Here is a 17,456-nt window from a genome sequence, read left to right as displayed (position 1 = left end):
ATGGCAGTGCCCATCCATGCAGCCAGGACAGGTTGCAGCAACAACATCGCTGCAGGGCGGCAGCACAAGATAAGTATATGCCATAATCAGCAAGTATGCTGTGCACACATGCTAAATATGCCAGAAGCTCACCACCCACCAAATGGTTTAGTTCTGCTTTAAGTTTAATACAAGTTCTCTTTAAGTTCAATGCCTGTATATTGTCACAGTGGCAAATACCCAGTTGCCATTATTTTACCCAGAAGGCCATCCCTGGACATTTACATTCTGTGGAAGGGTCTGGGGAGCAATTTTCTTTTTAATAATGTTAACGACCCATTGAGGATGAAACTTAGACAGGACGTTAGGTGAAATTGCATTTGTGACACTTGCAGCAATATCAAACTGTATTGATTCCTACCTGCTATATGTAGCAGTGGTGCTTTCATTTGATGGTAACTGTAAATTGGGTACTTGATGGTATGCTGATATCTTAAATATAAATTTTCTTCACCAGTTCACCATCAAACTAAATATAGTGCCAATTTCAGACAGCAAGCCTGAAATGAGGTGTTGCCAAGATCTTTGAAGGAGGCCTCCGTAGATTTTAATAAATAAAAATAATTAGCTTTTTTTTTTTTCAATATTTACACCATGTTTAAATGTTGGCGAAAATAATGAGTGACCTGGTGGAAGTATCTGAACAATTTATGACTGTCTTTAATCAGGACACAGCAGGGAGATGTCTTCTCCGAATATAAAATATTTATTCATATGAAACTCGGGAGGCCTGGTGGGTGTATCACAAACACGCCCTGGGTTAAAGCTAACACGCCTAGGATACATGATGAAACAGTCTAAGCATTCAAAGCCCTTAACCACTGAGGACATGTGGTTATCATGATGCATCTCCACCCCGGTAGACATCACAAAAGGCCGTAGAAAACTAAAACTGAAACATATTCTGTAAAGTTACTCATGTTTTGTGAATGTTTTTGGAGAAAGGCTCTGATACATATCACTGCCACCGTATGTACAAAATATTCTTTTACAATGTATGAAATATCAATGCATGAAGTATCTGGGATGTTTCCAGAAGTATGGCCTCTAAGTTGTATTGTTAAAGTGCATATGGAGCTAGCATTATATTATATTTTTATTTTAGGTGCAGTGGTAAAGAATTAAACAAATACTTTTTAATTGCTCACATTATTTGTTCTGAGGACCATTGTCGCCAAAATAAAAAAAAGGAAAATCAAAACCTTTACAGCTGTCCTCCGTAAAAGAGTGGAGGGAAAAATCTTCCCATAAGGACAACTATAAGGGAGGATTTCCCTTCACTTCAGCAAGATTTGCCCTCACATCTCCATGACAGAAAGTAAAGATAAATCTCATGCACCACAAAAAAAATACACTGGCAGTACTTTTAAAACTGCCCTTCTCTAATATAAAAAGGGTTATACATACTCTCTATACATTAGTTTTATATACACTAGAGTGAGAAAGAATTAGAAGTTTGTCAGCATTGTTTTCTGGTTATTGTAGAGATTTCCCTTCGATTCCGGTCTCCATGGACCATGTAAATATTAAATTTTAACTGGAAGTAGATCGTTTTTAGATACGGCTTATATATTTTTTGCACATTTCCTACATAGAGAAGAAGAGAAGAAAAGTTGAACTTCGACCATACCCATGTAACATTAGTTTTATTGACAGTGTTTAGTAGGATGTGGCTGTTCTTGATGGTGTCTGATGTACACATTTTATAGACCATATAGAAATAACAAGAATGTCTAGGAAGGGTAAAAGCTAATGTTTAAATAAATAGGGAAGGGAACAAAGGTGTAGACCAGAGAATTCTATGTTCAAATTTAAAAGCAAAAAATGCATCCTACTACTTTTGTTCCTATAAATCTAGACTGCTTTAGTGTGAAATAGCCCAAGGGATAATGTTTTGCAATACTCAAGACTTTACTAACCCATCAGGCAGTCTGAGGCTCTCAATTCCATATAGAGATTTCTTGGAACACAACACTGAATCATTTACTCTTCCATGCTAAAGAATTATGGCTTTCTTCCCCTTGCAACCTTTAGAAGTTATCTGGATATCCATTGCAAACCTTTTAGTTAGAGATCAGTCTGTATAATCAATGTTACAAGCTGGTCACCTGACATGCTGCAGCTTAACAGGAAATGGTGAAAAATCTTAGCTGGATTTTTAGGGAACCAAAAGGTGAAAATAGAGGGCAGATAATAGTCTATGATTTACCTAGAGAAAGTAAACCTATTTGCTCAGTTACATATTTTCTCCATTGTTCAGCACCTAACTATCCATAATTCTCAGTCATTGGCTCTATTTTACCTAACCAATTTTTTCATATCTGTATATATGCCTAGTGGCTAACCAGTGGTCTTTTTGGTTATTGTGCAGTTCTTGGGGCCCCAGTATCCAGTGTTTCCCAAGCCTAGGTGCCTTGCTCAGGGTAAAGAAAAATATTAATTTGACTGGCTTCTGCTAGTAACATGGTTTGTTTTCTTTTAAACCTCTGTGCCATCATAATAAACCTAGGCAATTTTTATGAGGTCCGTATGAAGCACACAATGATTATGTTTTTTAGGGTATTGTATTGGGGTGATCTACAGCAAGCTCTGGGGCTTTGTGTTTTGTAGCGGTTTCTCAGTTTCAGACCACTATTGTAACTTTCTTGCAGTCTGTGACCATTTCCTGTTGCATGTCTGTAGTCTTCAACAATTTATCATAGTATTTTTATAGTTTTGTTCTTTTTAGTACTATTACATGCACACTGTTGTCACCAGGACAGAAGTGAGGGGAAATCCAAATTTCTTTATTGGAATTTAAGTCTAATAGGGACAACAGTATCAGTATAAGAGTAATCAACAACTCTTTTCAAATGTTGCTTTTACATGACTTGACGAAACAAAATAATTTAATAGGTGTCATGACTTTTCCCTACTCAATCAGTAACTTAAAAATTAAGTTTTACTTCACAGGCTGAACAAAGCAGACCAGTTCTTTACCAAATCTAAGGAGTTGGTCAAAATCTTGCTACAGTGGATCAAAAAAAGTTAGTGTCAGATACATTTAGTAAACTTTCTAAGTTTAAGTTTTGTTGCAATTTGCATAAAAGCATTATGAGTTCATGGAGAAATATCACTTGCCTGGCAGTGAAGGTATATTGTTTTTTCAGTGAGAAAAATATTTTGCACTGCTATTGCATTGTTCAACACAAACCTATGTATGTAAATTTTAAATTGTATTTGCTTGTGCCAGATAGCTAGAAAAAATAGTGTCACATACAAATACCATTATTCGAGTGTTTGCCAATAAAGTAGCCTCAAAAAATTGCCAGTTTTTGTCAGTTTTACCAATTTTTGCGAATTGACCCATTTAGTATTGAAAGATGGCATTTTCTAGGTTTATCAAGTGGGAAACAGCACTTTATAGTTGGTCAATAACATTCACCAATTTGACAGTAGTGAACACTATAGGTTAAAATCAAGATCAGTCTTCGTTCTTAACAAATTTCCTACTTTTTAAGCAGCTTAAGTGTAAGTCTTTGACCATTTAGTTCTACTTTTAGAGTTAGAGGGTAATGAATGAAGCTTCTGATTACAATCTTGGGTTAATTGGTGATCAATCACTGATCACTACAGGGAAAAAAACTGAAATATAAATATAACCTTCTCTTTTCTCATAACCTTTTTGTGTTCTGGTAAACTGCATTCTATATTGCAATGTAATCAAATGCTCAAAAAGGATTCGTCATTAAAGAATTCTTCATTCATTCAATCACACACAAAACTTACTGCATGATAAAACCACCAATTACGTGAAGCCCAGTTTTTAATTTACTATTGTGCAATAAAATAAATCAGAATGGCTTGATAGCAGAGATGACAGGGCAATAATTAATCATATATATTGCTGCACTTTGTAATAAATTGACAATGCCAAGTTGGGGGAGGGGGGTGAGTTATCAGATTGACACTATGCTAAAATTACCAATTCTCAGATATGTAAATGTGTATGTCCTTACCTGCTAAATTATTTATTGAACCATAAAGTGACAGGCAATATCCTGGGTTCTGGAAGCCCTACCAGGGATGAGTGGGTATCTCATGTAAGAATGATCTAGATAAGCTAGAAGCTGAATGACAAACAAGTTGAACACCAGACTTCATAAAACAAGTGTTTTTTTTTTTGGTTTTAAGTAAACAGCTTGCCAGACAGGGGACAGATGGAAATGACTAGTTTTCAGATCTGCTGATACAATCTACAATACTTGTGTGATATATTACGGATGCATAAAATGCTTTGTGTTTTTAATATATATTTAATTACACATCAATACAAAGGCAGCAAAACAAAATGATTTGTTTAACAAGATTCTCTACAATTTGTTGGCTTTATTTTTATCCTTTTCCCCATTTAGAATAGTTGACCATTTGTGAAAATTTAGAAGGACCAACTTGGCTGAGAATTTTGTATATGTAAAACACACAGAGATGCTAGGGACCCAGTGACGTAGGGGCCAATGTTGTATACACCTAATAGCTGCAGATGTGCTGTACATTACATGCTCTGGCTGCACTGAGTAATCTATGTCATATTTTACATATTATGCACAAGTGCTCATTGTCTTATTGTCTTTCTGGATGTAAAAGCCATTCTGTGTTCAGTGAAGTTCTTCTTTAAGGTATTCAGTGTTGACTTGTTCTTTATGAAGAATAAAATGTAATGGAAGTTTTAGTGTCTTTGAGGCTGTTGCTTGGGGTAAAGTAATTCAAGATTTTGTATGTATAAAAACATGGTTTTATTAACATTGCCCACTGAGGCCCTGATCAGTATGCAGCACTGTGTAGCCATGTCCACCTTTTGCAATGGGATGCCATATTGGTAAAATGATCAGTGACGAATGTTGTTTTGTGACCATCTGTGTACTCAAGTACTTTAAAACATTTACCATTTCTAATCATTTAAAATGTTATGTTAAGCTCCAGCACTGATATTCTCCAAAATGTTAGGTTCAGCTACACCTAAAAGAACAATAAACAAGAATACTATCTGATTCCTCTACTGGGAACAATAGGCAAATCTAGGAAAGGGAAGTAAAGACCCAAATATTTAAATAAAACTAGCCTGAATGATACTTTAAAGTAAAGTGTTTAGATAAGAGTCACACAGATAAGATGGTTTAAAAAATATTTTATTGCTAGGAATAATACTTATTTAAATCACAGCTATGTCCCATACATCCATAAAAATAAAATGTTGACAGTCTTATTAATACTATTTTAGTGAGCTCTGCTATGCTGCAGACAATGTCTGCCATAATAGTCCCCATCTCTTTCCCTCTTCTCGCTCTCTCTCTGAAGCAGCCATTTCTTTCCCTTGTCTGCCCTGAGACAAATAAAATATACATTTGCAAACAGTAAAGCCACAAAAGAATACAATACCTAAAATCATGTGCAAAACATTCTGGCACACCCCTGGAGTAGATGCCGTATATTAACAAACACTTCATTTACATGTTAAAAAAATTAAACAAAAAATACACACATTCAAAATGTCAAGTATGTGCTAACAGTAAGATAACCTTAAAATGTCATACAGGAACATTATTTCCTCAATTAAAATCCTTGCTGGTAGTAAAGCCCAACTTTAGCCAAAAAGTTTTAGAAACCGTGGGAAGAGTTAAGCTTCTTTTATTGTTCTGTCTGCGTGAGGTCCATTTTCCCTTCTTTCTAGTCCTGGTGTCACCAGCACAGAACTTCATAGATAATCTCTCCAAAAGAGGTCAGCGACAGAAGTAAAAGAAGATAACTCTTTTTCACTTGCTGAAAAACTAAAGAAAAAAGTTAGCTGGTGTTGGACTTTAATCTATGTGCCTATTTAAACAATTTCTTCAAGTTTATTATTTTTTTTAACTCACACATCACCAAAAAACAAATTACAAATACAGAACGATCAATACAGCACATATAAGGATTCTGGCTCTTTTTATCAAAGTGTTTGAATCCTAATATTTGCAATAGGACAACATGGAGCAGTATTTCAGACACTTAGATAAACAAGACCAACTATGGTTGAGAGGGGCTCCTTAGGAAGGGCTCCTTAGGAACCATGGTCCCTGTACATAGAGCTGATCAGTAACAGATATGTTCTAACATTAGGAAATTCAGGTTGAGTTGTTTGTGCTTGAAAACAATAGTCTCCTGTCCTCAGAGCTTCACGGTTGCTGGGCTTATTTAACTGCTTAAATAGCTGTCTTTGTCACTCGAGTTTCCATTAAAAAAAACCTGCAACACAGAAAACGTGACAAAATTAGTAACTGGTTAGACAAGCCTATCCGAAATACTACATGAAAACAAGCACATTTGGCCAGATTTTCAATGGCGTATTCTAAGCATCAGAACACCTGCAGTGTTCACCAACCCGGTCTCAGTATCATGATGTGTGGACCTAAGTTATCATTGCTTGCCAGGGCCAGATAGCATAATTGTCAATGTAAATACTTAACAAGAATTCATTTGTGATTAAAAAAATATCTTTAACAGTTACTCTAAAATTATTACCAACACTAAAACAGCTCATGAAACTCAAAGTAAACCAGTAAATGTTACTAACAGTGTTACTAGTACCCAAAGCGGCCATTGGATAGTCCCATTCCTACCTCTGACCTACCCCTATCCCAACTAGGTAAGGGAGGTTGTCTCTTAAAGTACCCAAGTGTTGCTCACGTCTGAAGGACAGCAGGAGGACCTGATCTCTTACAGCCAGCAACACCTTTCTATGCTACCTCAATATTAACTGAAAAATTATTTGATAACATCTTCTGTTTAAAAGAATTGTGGTGCTGAACCAGCATTGGGAAGACTATTGCGGCTAGTAATTGTGACAGGTGATGACCAGTCTGCATTCTGACCCCTAAAGAACACGGTAAATGTTTTTGGGCCTGGTTTGATCCTTAGCTAGTTTCATAATTTAAAGTGAATGAGGTTCCGGCTCTTCTGCATTTCATACAGGCTATCCTTCCTTATTTGACAGATGATTAGTTCAGGAATGTTTATGGCCACTTTCTATGGCATAAAAGTTTTCATATCCACTAAAAGAGTATTTATATTTTATGGTATTTGTGACTTTAATGCAAATCTCGCTGTTTTCAGAAAGATAAAGATTTTTTAATGAGGGGATCAGAGAAAGAGGATGGTGTGTAGTTGTGGCTCACAGAGAGGGAATAGGAACTGGCGGTAGGTTTCAATCTGATGGGGTCTCACAGGGGTGAGGACTGTACACAAAGGTCTTTCTACAAACTAAAGTTTTGTCATTTAACCCATGGAGACTATGTGCCTAATACTCTTTAAACTGGGTGGTGGAGGGGGCTGAAAATTCTGCTTATTGCCCTGAGGTCAGCAAAAACTTCTGTATCTTCTGGATTACATGTCCTTACTAAATGTAGTAGTAGCACAATTTATTAATTTTTAAAAGAGAGGGAGGGAAGCGGAGGAAGAAGGGTGGAGGCCTTTGATAAGCCTTCTGGAAAGAGGCCTTGATTGTGATGGATTGAATAATAAGGCACAATGGGAGGAAAGAGAACACACTGACTGTGAACATCTTGATGAGACATGTCTTAACAGAGTGGAGGTGACACACCACCCTTAATGCATGATTATTATTGTAGAAAAGTCTTGTTTATTAAAATCAGAACGTAACAAGGCATTAAAACTTATGTGTCATCGAACCTGTAATAAGGAATGAAATATAATGGAAAAACTCATATCAACAGGGAGATTCGGCAGAATATGTGTGAAGTGTTAATACACATATCAGATACCAGCAGCTTTGCACAGAATGAGGTTTGGCTCTCTCAGGTATTACAAGTTTTGCAAAGAATTTGACATTTATTTGCAGCAAAACATCAGAAAATACATTTTTTTTAGTAATGTGTGATTTCTAACTACATTGTACTTGAGTTAGGTTTTTGTAATCAACAACAAATATTAAATATATAAATAATAATGTTATTTTAGTTGGAAGGTGAAAAAATAGTAATTCTACATAGCCTCTGGGACATGCTGCATGGTATTGTTCTGGCCATATACATTTCATTGGGTAATCCTCCAACAAATGTTTAATAGTGCTAGCACCTCAAATATAAATTCTCATGTGTCCCATAAGGACATTTACCCTCCGTTCCTGTTCTAGATATAACTATTTTGGATTTCTCCTCCCTTTCTGTCCCATCGAAAATTGATACCAAAACCTATGCAGGGAGTTGATCTTCCTAATGAAGGGGCACAGACTGGGGTCCAAACCCATCACCCAAAATACTTTGGCTTTAGGTACACTTTAAGGTCGAATGCAAATCCCCAAGACACAAGCTTCTTGATCATTATCATTCAACTTCGATCATGTGACAAAATATCGCTGTCAAAACACTGCTTTGTCATATAACTCACTATCTGCTTCTTAGTACTTAGTATCATAAATGCTGAACCCATCTGATTGAACCTACTCAAAGAAGAAGTAAGCAAAGCATTTATGATAATATTTTGCTCATTTGAAAACTTTTGTTCACAATGTCCTTTATATTAGAAAACAACAGTGTGCAGAATTTTACTGTATACAGTTTGTTCATAGCAATGGGCAGAGAGAGACTGCTACACCGTGCTTTAGCCAATTTTTAAACATTGTACAAAAAGAATGAAAGGATTGATAGGTGCAATGCAAATACTGACTTGTATACAGCACATGTTACAATGATCATTTATGTAGTGTAGTCACTACACATTCCACATACAACTAACCTGTGCTCGTTTCTGACTAAAAAATTCCAAGACCTCTTCATTACCTGCAGCCTCTGCCTGCAAGAGATAACACAAATTAAACATGGTGGCAAACAGATTCAGAATGCCATAAAGGATAATATATTATTTGTTATATACTTGTCTGTCTCACGACTGGCCAGTAAGATCAATAATAATAACTACCAACCAATTAGTGACCTTCTTTTTTTTAATTGCTGTTTAGGAGATCTTTAATCATCCTGTTTAGGAGATTTTTCTTCACTTTCCATCTTAAAAACCCACATCAGGGGTCAACAGAGACCTATTCAGCAATCAAATTGAGAAGTTTGAATCCTTTATTAAGCTAGCTGAAAACGACAATAAATAGCTTGGTTATAGTAGGGCTTAAAGGGAAAAAAAAAATTGGCAATGCAAAAATCCAATGCTGCTGTGACTTTTAATAAAAAATCTATTTTTATTGATTTTTAAGAATTGTTTATTAGAGAAAAAAGAGAGAACCTTAATGGCAGAGATGTTTAAACTCAGACAGTAAGGTGGTCAAATCCAACCAGCCTATGCCTTGGCTTTAGTTTACAAACTGCTCTGACCTGGTGTCAGGTGCATGGGTTTACAGAAAGCTTGGTTTGTGATTGATTGAGCCACACACCTAAACCTTACAAAGCATCCTACACCTCCATCTCAGGTACATCAAGCAGTTACTCCACTTCAGGTACTCACCACTTGGTAAGGTGTTTGTCCATCATAACCAGCTTGATCCATGTCTGCTCCGGCCAGCTCCCAGGCTGTCAGTCCATCCACATCCCCACCAGCAGCTAAGCTGTAATTCAAATCAGAGGAGAATGCTACATTACAAGGAATATGTCTGCATGGTTATGGCATTGCAAGCACCAATTTCCATCAGATTCCACTTTACAGAAGCTATATTTCTTTTTTTTATTTAGTTTAATGTCTTACAACACCTAACCTTTGAAAAAGGCAAAATTTGTCTATTAAGCTCCACCATTTGCAAAAAAAAAACACCAGAACTTATGGCATGGTCAGACCTGCTTCTGAAAAATGTGGCTGTTACTCTTGGATACCTCCTCTGCACAATTAGGCTTGGAGGATCATTTTACTCAAAAAAAGCACGCATTATAAGCATTTGTTGTGAATTTTTAAATGCTTGTTTTTTTCCATTCAGCAAATAATTCCCTAGCTTTAAAAATGCCTACAGAAAAGTTAGCTATTGAATGCATCTATGGAGGTGTTGGCAGCCCTAGAAGCTACATGGAGCCTCTAAACAAAGGCTTGTAAAAGCCTGCACAAAAAGCAGACCCATGCGTTATCATTTAAACTATACAAGGCGTTTGTAAAGCTTTTGCAGGCTGTAAAAACCCTGACAAAAGCCTGAAAAACGGAGGTCTGAACATACCATAAAAATATTTATAGTTGCTGCTAAAATTTACCTAAAACACCCTTATTTCTATGCTGGGTTATTTGCATCTCCAGTTTTGATAATCTTGAAAATCACCCCATAAAACAGTTTCAAAGTGCTTGGAAAGTGCCCAAGGCCTTTTCTAATCAGGAGTAAAAGCAGCCGGGAGTAAATGGTTTGTCACTGCAGAAGCAAAGTAATTGAACTCAACAGGTTATTAGTGGTGAGAAGTAGAGACAACACCGAGAGCTAAAAGACACAGACTAGAATGTTATTTTGAGTAGAGATAGAGAATTTATAAACCAGTATCAACATCAGCTAAGGATAGCCAAAAAACAAGAGGAAATTAGAAGGTGCCTGCGAGGGTGTCTTATCTGCAGAAAGTTTTATTAGGCAATCAATCCTTCAAGATTTCCCAAAGGACACAAATGAAAGACGTGATTGCTACCATCCTTGTATGTGTTTAGAGATTTAATGTAGACTGAGTTTTTTTTTTTTTTACAACTGATTCTAAATAAATTAAACCTGTACTGAGAGTAAATGAAGCTGCCACTGCTGACCTCTTTCTCAAAATGCTTGTTACCTTTCGTCTGTTCAATACTTTTTCCCAGCTCAGTGACTGTTTTATACTGTTCTGCAAACTGTATGCTTACATTAGACCAGTCACACATAGCACTAAACCATTTAGATTAGCTTGGCAACCAGGGTACTGGAATTTTCATTTTTAATTAAAGTACAGATGTACTTTTTTGTGTGATTTTTTGCATTAATTACCACAGAGGGCCAAGGTTGTGTCTTACTTTACTGGATACTAGTGCAGTATTGAATGTATTTCATCAAAATTACATAAGACACCTAGTACTAATATTTACTAGTTTACTTTTGGAAAGGTTACCTTAAAGATGGCAGATATTAAATGGCTGTGAAAAACTTTGCAAAAGAAATCAGACTTGAAAAAAATGGTTTTGAAATTTTAGGTTTAGGATTGTGAAAATGTAGATAATGTGGTAACGCATCACCACTGATTACTTGGAAAAGTCTTGCCTACTTGTGATAGGTTGCTGTATTGCTACTCCCCAATTGCTGCAGATATTCAACATTTTTGAGTGTCTGACTACCTGTTGCAAATTGTGGTTCCTATTGCTGGCTTACAGGTCACTATAGGACAGTGGGGGGAATCTACAGAATGCAGGTGGAGAAAACAAGTATGTGACACATCTGTAATGGCTGGGAAGCAGCAAAGTGGCAGTGTTTGACCCAGACCGCTTTAAAGGTACTTTAAGGATACATGAGCATCTCGGTGACAACTGGGGATGTTTGTAAAGTCACTTAATAACTGTAGTACATGTCCTTTATCTGCCTGGACTCTGCACCCCCTTCATTCCTTTAAATCTGAAAAATCTAGAAGCCAGTAAACCAGTTCCACAGGCTAAGCAGATGAAAGGTGGGGCAGAGAAGAGACAGTTCTACTGCCCTGTGTGAAGGAATGGCATGTGTCAGCCTCTCCCTACATACTCTAGTATTTCAGTTTGTCGCCGCATTCCCTGCACATTTTTAGGTCTCAGGTATGCGAATATTATCAACACTTCCTGAAGAGCCTGGAATGCAATGCAAAGTCTTCCTTACTGCCAGGCTAGCAGCTCCTTGTGTAATTTAAATGGCACATCTTTCGGTAGTGTGGAAAAACTGCTGTGAAGTTTGCTTTGCTTGATAGTAGCATTTCTTAAAAAATTTCAGCCTTCACTATTTTAAAGTATGAAAACACTTTTGCATACCAGTCAAAAAAGCCTAAAAAGATAAAACCCAACTGGTTTGTCTTTGCTTTCTTTCGAAAAGTACCATATGTCTTCACAGTAGAAACATTAATTGTCAAGAGATGTGTACTGCACTAACTTATCTTGCTTCAATCCTTTAGGGTCTCAGACTAACAACAATTCTATAAAAAAAGCACCCAATTTCCTTTCCCTATTCTTCCAAATCAGTGATATTTACTGGTAAAATCAACTAGCAAGCTCAAATGAATAAGTCTGCAACAGCAGACTGCATAACTCACCCATAGTTGCTGTACTTAAACTGAAGTAAAAGCTCAATATTTAGAAAAGTGCTCTGAGGCAAGACAGATTATGTGCTTGGACGTTTCGTGTGCACATGATACATGCAGGAGAGAAACATTTTCCTGAGATTTTCCAATGCCAATAATGTAGAAGCAATATCTACCATCTATTCTAGACTGGTTTCTGTAGCGCTCGGCTGAAGGCCATGTCACAGTGGTAAATCCTATTGCTGGCAAGAACTTGCCCGGTAGCTTTAGGAAACACCTTGGTCTTCCAGGCATTGCTCTTTGTCCAGGATTTAGGTTTTGCAGCACCACAAAGTAGGAATGGGTCCTCCCCTGCACTTTCTAGCTATCATGGTGCTAGTAAATTAATAATAGTGTGACATGGGGATAAGATTTATATTGGAAACTGAAAAGGTAAAAGGAGTTTACCTGCAGAGCTCTGTACCGCTGTGCTCCAGCTCCTCCCAGGAAAGATGCGCTCCAGTCTGCCGCAGGAGTTTTATCACTTCTAGCTGCCTAGAGATAAGGAAAAATATATGAATTTACTTGATAACAGACATCAGTATATATATATACAAAATATCCACCAAAAAGTTTGAGATCTTGTGGAAGATAATGAGATGAGGGGGAAGCTACCACAACAGGTGCCCATTACCTGTTAGAAATATTCACATTTTGTTGCCTTGCAGCCTAACAAAGACCCCCAAAAGCTGTTTTTACTGAATGCAACATTGAAATAAAACAAAGGCAACAGTACAGAAAAAAATAATCACTGAGATTAAGCCCCGTCTTAAAAAAACTATAAACTCAATCAGGTGTAACAAAGTTCTTCACTGCACACCAAACTATGTAAATGGATTCAACCTGTAAATCAACTATAATATTTTTATCAGTTCAGCATAGAAACAGCTAATACTGCAGCATTCCAAAGCTTGGTAGTGCAACGGAAAACCAACTATGGGTAAGCAAACACTGTAATAAGATCTCAGGGATAAAGTTGGGGCTAAAGTTGGGGCTAGGAACAAAACAAGTGATGGATACCAAAAAGGCTTTATCAATCTCTAGGAAAACAGTAAAGTCCATCAATTAGGATTTGGAAAGTGTTCAGTCCAATCTACAGTAAAACATACAGGTGGGCATATCCTGTTGGGAAAGGGGGTGTTTAGTTGCAACAGGGACTGGAGCTCTTCTCAGGATAGAGTAAAAATGTACAAGGACAAAAATACCATCAAATTCTTGAGAAAATCCAGCTCCATTCTGCCAGAAAGTTTCAATCACAAGAAGGTTCACCCACCCAACCTTATTAAAAAAAGCAACAAGGAGAAGAGGACCCTGCCCAAAAAAAATCTCACACTCTTAAGATGACAATGATCCGAAGCAACAGAAAATTGACCACATGCAGTGTTTAAATCTAGATCTAGTCAGATCCAAACGTAAACCCAATGCAAAATCTGTAAAATGACTAAGATTGCAGCCAACAGTCACAATCCTAATCTGACTGTGCTTGAACGGTTCTGTAACAAATAGTGGGCAACTACTGCACTGTCTAGATGTGAAAAGTTGGGTAAAAGATGTGGAGTTGTGAAAAGACTCAAGGCTGTAATTAAAGCAAAAGGTGGTTACAAATTGTACTGATACGGAGGTGGGGTGACCCCTTATCCTTCTTAGCGATTCTGTATTTTTTTTTGAAGTGCTGCATTTATTTTTTCCTCATTGAGTAAAAAAAAGCTAGAAAACTTAATTTCTGTTCATGGTTTCATTTCAGGCTGCAAAGCAGCACAATATTATTTATTTAAAAGGAGTGATTGTTTTCTTTACCCATTGGAACTCACGGAATAATTTATACGATAAACAGATAGCAGTAGTTTTAGTAAAACTCACATTTCAAACTGATCAGAACATAAAAGGCCCGATTCCCAAAACTGATGAGAAACAGTAAGCCAATAAGATTTGAAAAGGCCAAAAGAAAGATCATTAAAGTGAAACCTAAAAAATCATGTTTGTTCACATATTTTTTTTTTTTTTCCAGAAGAGAAAATGTATTTAGATTCAGGAGTTGTGTTCGTACATTTTTAAAGCAGCCCATTTAAAATGAAGAGGCTGCCAATGAACGAATGTGTGCAAAAACCTGCAAGACCCTGCTTTTATCTTATGCACTAAAACGCACTACCATTGTGGCTTTCTGTCCTGGGGTCCAATTCACATTGATTTGTATTACCACAATGTATGTTAATAAATGGGCCCTACCTGTTCCTGTTCTCTACAAAGTACCCTGAGCTGTGCAAGTAACTCTTTAAAATGTTCGACACATGCTAAGATGAATGATCTCTCATGCATCCACAGAAAGTCATTCATCCCGGAAGAACCAATCAAGACAGCCAAAATCCTGAACCCAAAAAAACCATGTGAGCCCTGGCAAAGAAGCTTGACACTACACTGCGAGGGTTAGGCAAATATAGTTAAAGCTTAATTACAAAGCTTTGTAAATTAAGCTAAAATGATGTCCTTAGTTGTATTCAAGCCTTTATTTTACCTGAAAAGCAGGGTTTAGTCCTGCCTTTGGTCACCAAGAGGTTAAAGAACTAATAGGGAGATGGGGATCCCTTATGGTCCTCTAACCCCTAGATGAATCCCTAGATCAATTTAGCTAGTTAATTTGTTATTAATAAACCGTATTTATATAGCGCCAACATGCAGCGCTGTACAATAAATAGAGGTTGCAAATAAGGGACAGTAACACAGGAGTAGGAGAGGACTCTGCGGAGAAGAGCTTACAATCTAAGCGGTGGGGGTTAGTTAATTTACTTTGATTAGTTGTATATCTAAATCCATTTTATACAGAAGGGCATGTCCATTTTTTTTTTTGACAAAAGAAAAACAAAAAATGTACTCTAATATTTTACCGACTTAGAAGTGCAATTTTTTTTTTTTTTTAAATCACACCTGGGTAGAACCATCTTTAAAGCTGCACTCCAATCAACCTGGGGCACTCTACAGGGATCTGCGAAAACACTGCAGTGAAACAAATTATGTAACGCAACAACAAGCCTCTGCAGGAGCAGAGCAAAAGCTTCCATGTCTTGTCACAACACCTCACTCTGAAATATTCAATGACAGTAGCTGAGAATGAAAACCTGCATCACAACAGGAGTGGCACTGGAAAGTCTACATGAAGAAATCTTTGAGAAGGACCTGAGGCAGGGGCTGGGTGTGGCACAATGAGGCCCATTTTCTCACATTAGAAGTTCAGGTTTAACCTTTTAGTTGTCAATGCCACATTCACCACACACCCCACTAGACAAAGAGAAGGTGAACTGGTGGAAGGGAAAACAAAAATAAAGGCACCATTAAAAAAAAGCAGAAGTACAGCCATACTGCTGCCTAAAAGAAAACCCACACACATTCTAATTTGCATCAGATGGACTCGGAATGACTGTAGATCAAAAATTCCTCCAAAGAGCCTGCTCATAAGACCCGTTGAAGTCACATGACTGGATGTCACAGGAAAGATGTTTGTTTCAACATATTGTTAGGCAGTGGGGTGTCAGTAACTATATAAAATCCTTAGTGTGAGTTAATCACAAACAAAGCAAAAAAAAAAAAAAAACTAGAGAGTTTGTTTTGGTCATTAAGGAGTTACAAGATGTTGCAGCAGAGCTTAGTCTCAGCTGTGTTCACCAAAAGATTTCTTCTGCAAGTCATGCAAACCACTCCTCTAGCAAGCCTCTGTCCTGCACACCAACAAGCAGGGAAGCCCTGTTGGTATCCAGGAGTCATCTGAATGTCAGATGTCCTAAACTCGGGGACTACCTGTACTGAATTGTTGAAACTCATTTATTTTGTTTGTGATGGAGATTTCCCGTCCCTTTCTGTATAGAGACACAGTGTCACCGGGCAAACACAGAGGGCAATTTCCCTAGCAGAAAGGCAGAGAAAAAAAGAAAGAAAAAAAAAAACATGACAGGGGTCCTAAGTACTAAAATCTTTTAGTACATTTTGTCCATTGCAAGCCATTTCTCCACTTGAAATTCCTATATACTGGTTAACACACAGAAGATCACTGCGTATCATTCGCACCTTCTTAAATCTTTCAGTCAAAAGACTCAAGGACATTACAGGGATCAGTATGGTTTTCATACTTCAATCTCTTTTTGAGCATTGAATATTGAATAATCAGATTAATTTATACCTTTCATCTTCATCCTTACTTTACTGAGTCACTGTGCTTTGTCATGACAGGTTCCTTTAATATTTGTAGGCTTACCTAAATTTTACCGCATTCATGAGAGGGGTGTCTCCGTATCGGTCCTTGGCATACACGGTGGCACCGTTATTGAGCAGATACTGGACTACACTGTAGTGCCCTTCACAGCTGGCAACATGCAATGGTGTTCTGCCATCATAATCCTCACTACTCAGGTTTCCGCCCTGTTCAAAACATACAGAATATTTCAGAAAAAAAAATGAGGAAAAAAAATAATCACTTATAAATGACGCATAAATTATAATGTGAAGGCCACCAAATTCTGCTTCAGGTATTAAATGAGGTATTCAGCCAAAAATTATTTCGTTTTTGAATGTGTTCCTACTGAGAAGATTTCACCATATTTGTTCAGTAGCGTGAGAGGGTTTAAACATCTCGCTTCCTATCCTTGTGAAAACCACATTTAGGTCACTGACACTATGAACTAAAAATAAAAAAGAATTGTATGTATCGTTTGAACGATCGTATAGCACCGATCCTGTACACGCAGATAATGACACGATCGTTCCAACGATATTGTACACATGATAGATGCGATCGTTTGAACGATACAGGAAGTGACTAGTGTGTACAAACGATCGGGTCAAACGAACGACATTCACCACACTGTTCCTTTGTCCCTCTGTGCAATATGCCCTTCAAAGTGTTCTCAAGGAAGAAGAAAGCAGCTCTTGCTTTGATGTGTCTGCTTAGTGCTGAAGGGGAGGACATTGAGAAGAAGCTTGACTGCCAGGTAAGTTTTAAATTTGAACTACGCTGGAACAAACAGGATGTAGAACTGCGCTGGAAACTGACCAAATTAATTATTTCCAATAAAGAGGACTCCTCATATGAATGATAAAGAATAATGACAGGTCATATTCATATGACAGGTCCTCTTTATAGAATTATATATATATATATATATATAT

At 37.2% G+C, this 17,456-nt stretch overlaps 1 protein-coding gene across 1 annotated transcript in view; it reads right to left on the bottom strand.

The window, feature by feature from the left end:
- Positions 1-5,190: 5,190 nt before the first annotated feature.
- The window catches only part of ASPG (asparaginase), a 38,757-nt gene continuing 26,491 nt past the window's right edge, over positions 5,191-17,456 (bottom strand). The window contains exons 12-16 of the mRNA XM_072427520.1: positions 16,546-16,709; positions 12,711-12,797; positions 9,526-9,625; positions 8,809-8,865; positions 5,191-6,300 (exon numbers count right to left, since the gene is read on the bottom strand). Coding sequence (XP_072283621.1) covers positions 6,250-6,300; positions 8,809-8,865; positions 9,526-9,625; positions 12,711-12,797; positions 16,546-16,709 — 459 coding nt within the window. The 3' untranslated portion in view covers positions 5,191-6,249. The remainder of the gene's footprint in view (positions 6,301-8,808; positions 8,866-9,525; positions 9,626-12,710; positions 12,798-16,545; positions 16,710-17,456) is intronic.

This window comes from Pyxicephalus adspersus, chromosome 12 (genome assembly GCF_032062135.1).
Source record: "Pyxicephalus adspersus chromosome 12, UCB_Pads_2.0, whole genome shotgun sequence".
Classification (NCBI taxonomy): Eukaryota; Metazoa; Chordata; class Amphibia; order Anura; family Pyxicephalidae; genus Pyxicephalus; species Pyxicephalus adspersus.
The sequence above is the reverse complement of the archived record's forward strand: the minus strand, read 5'-3'. Positions and strand labels throughout refer to the sequence as shown.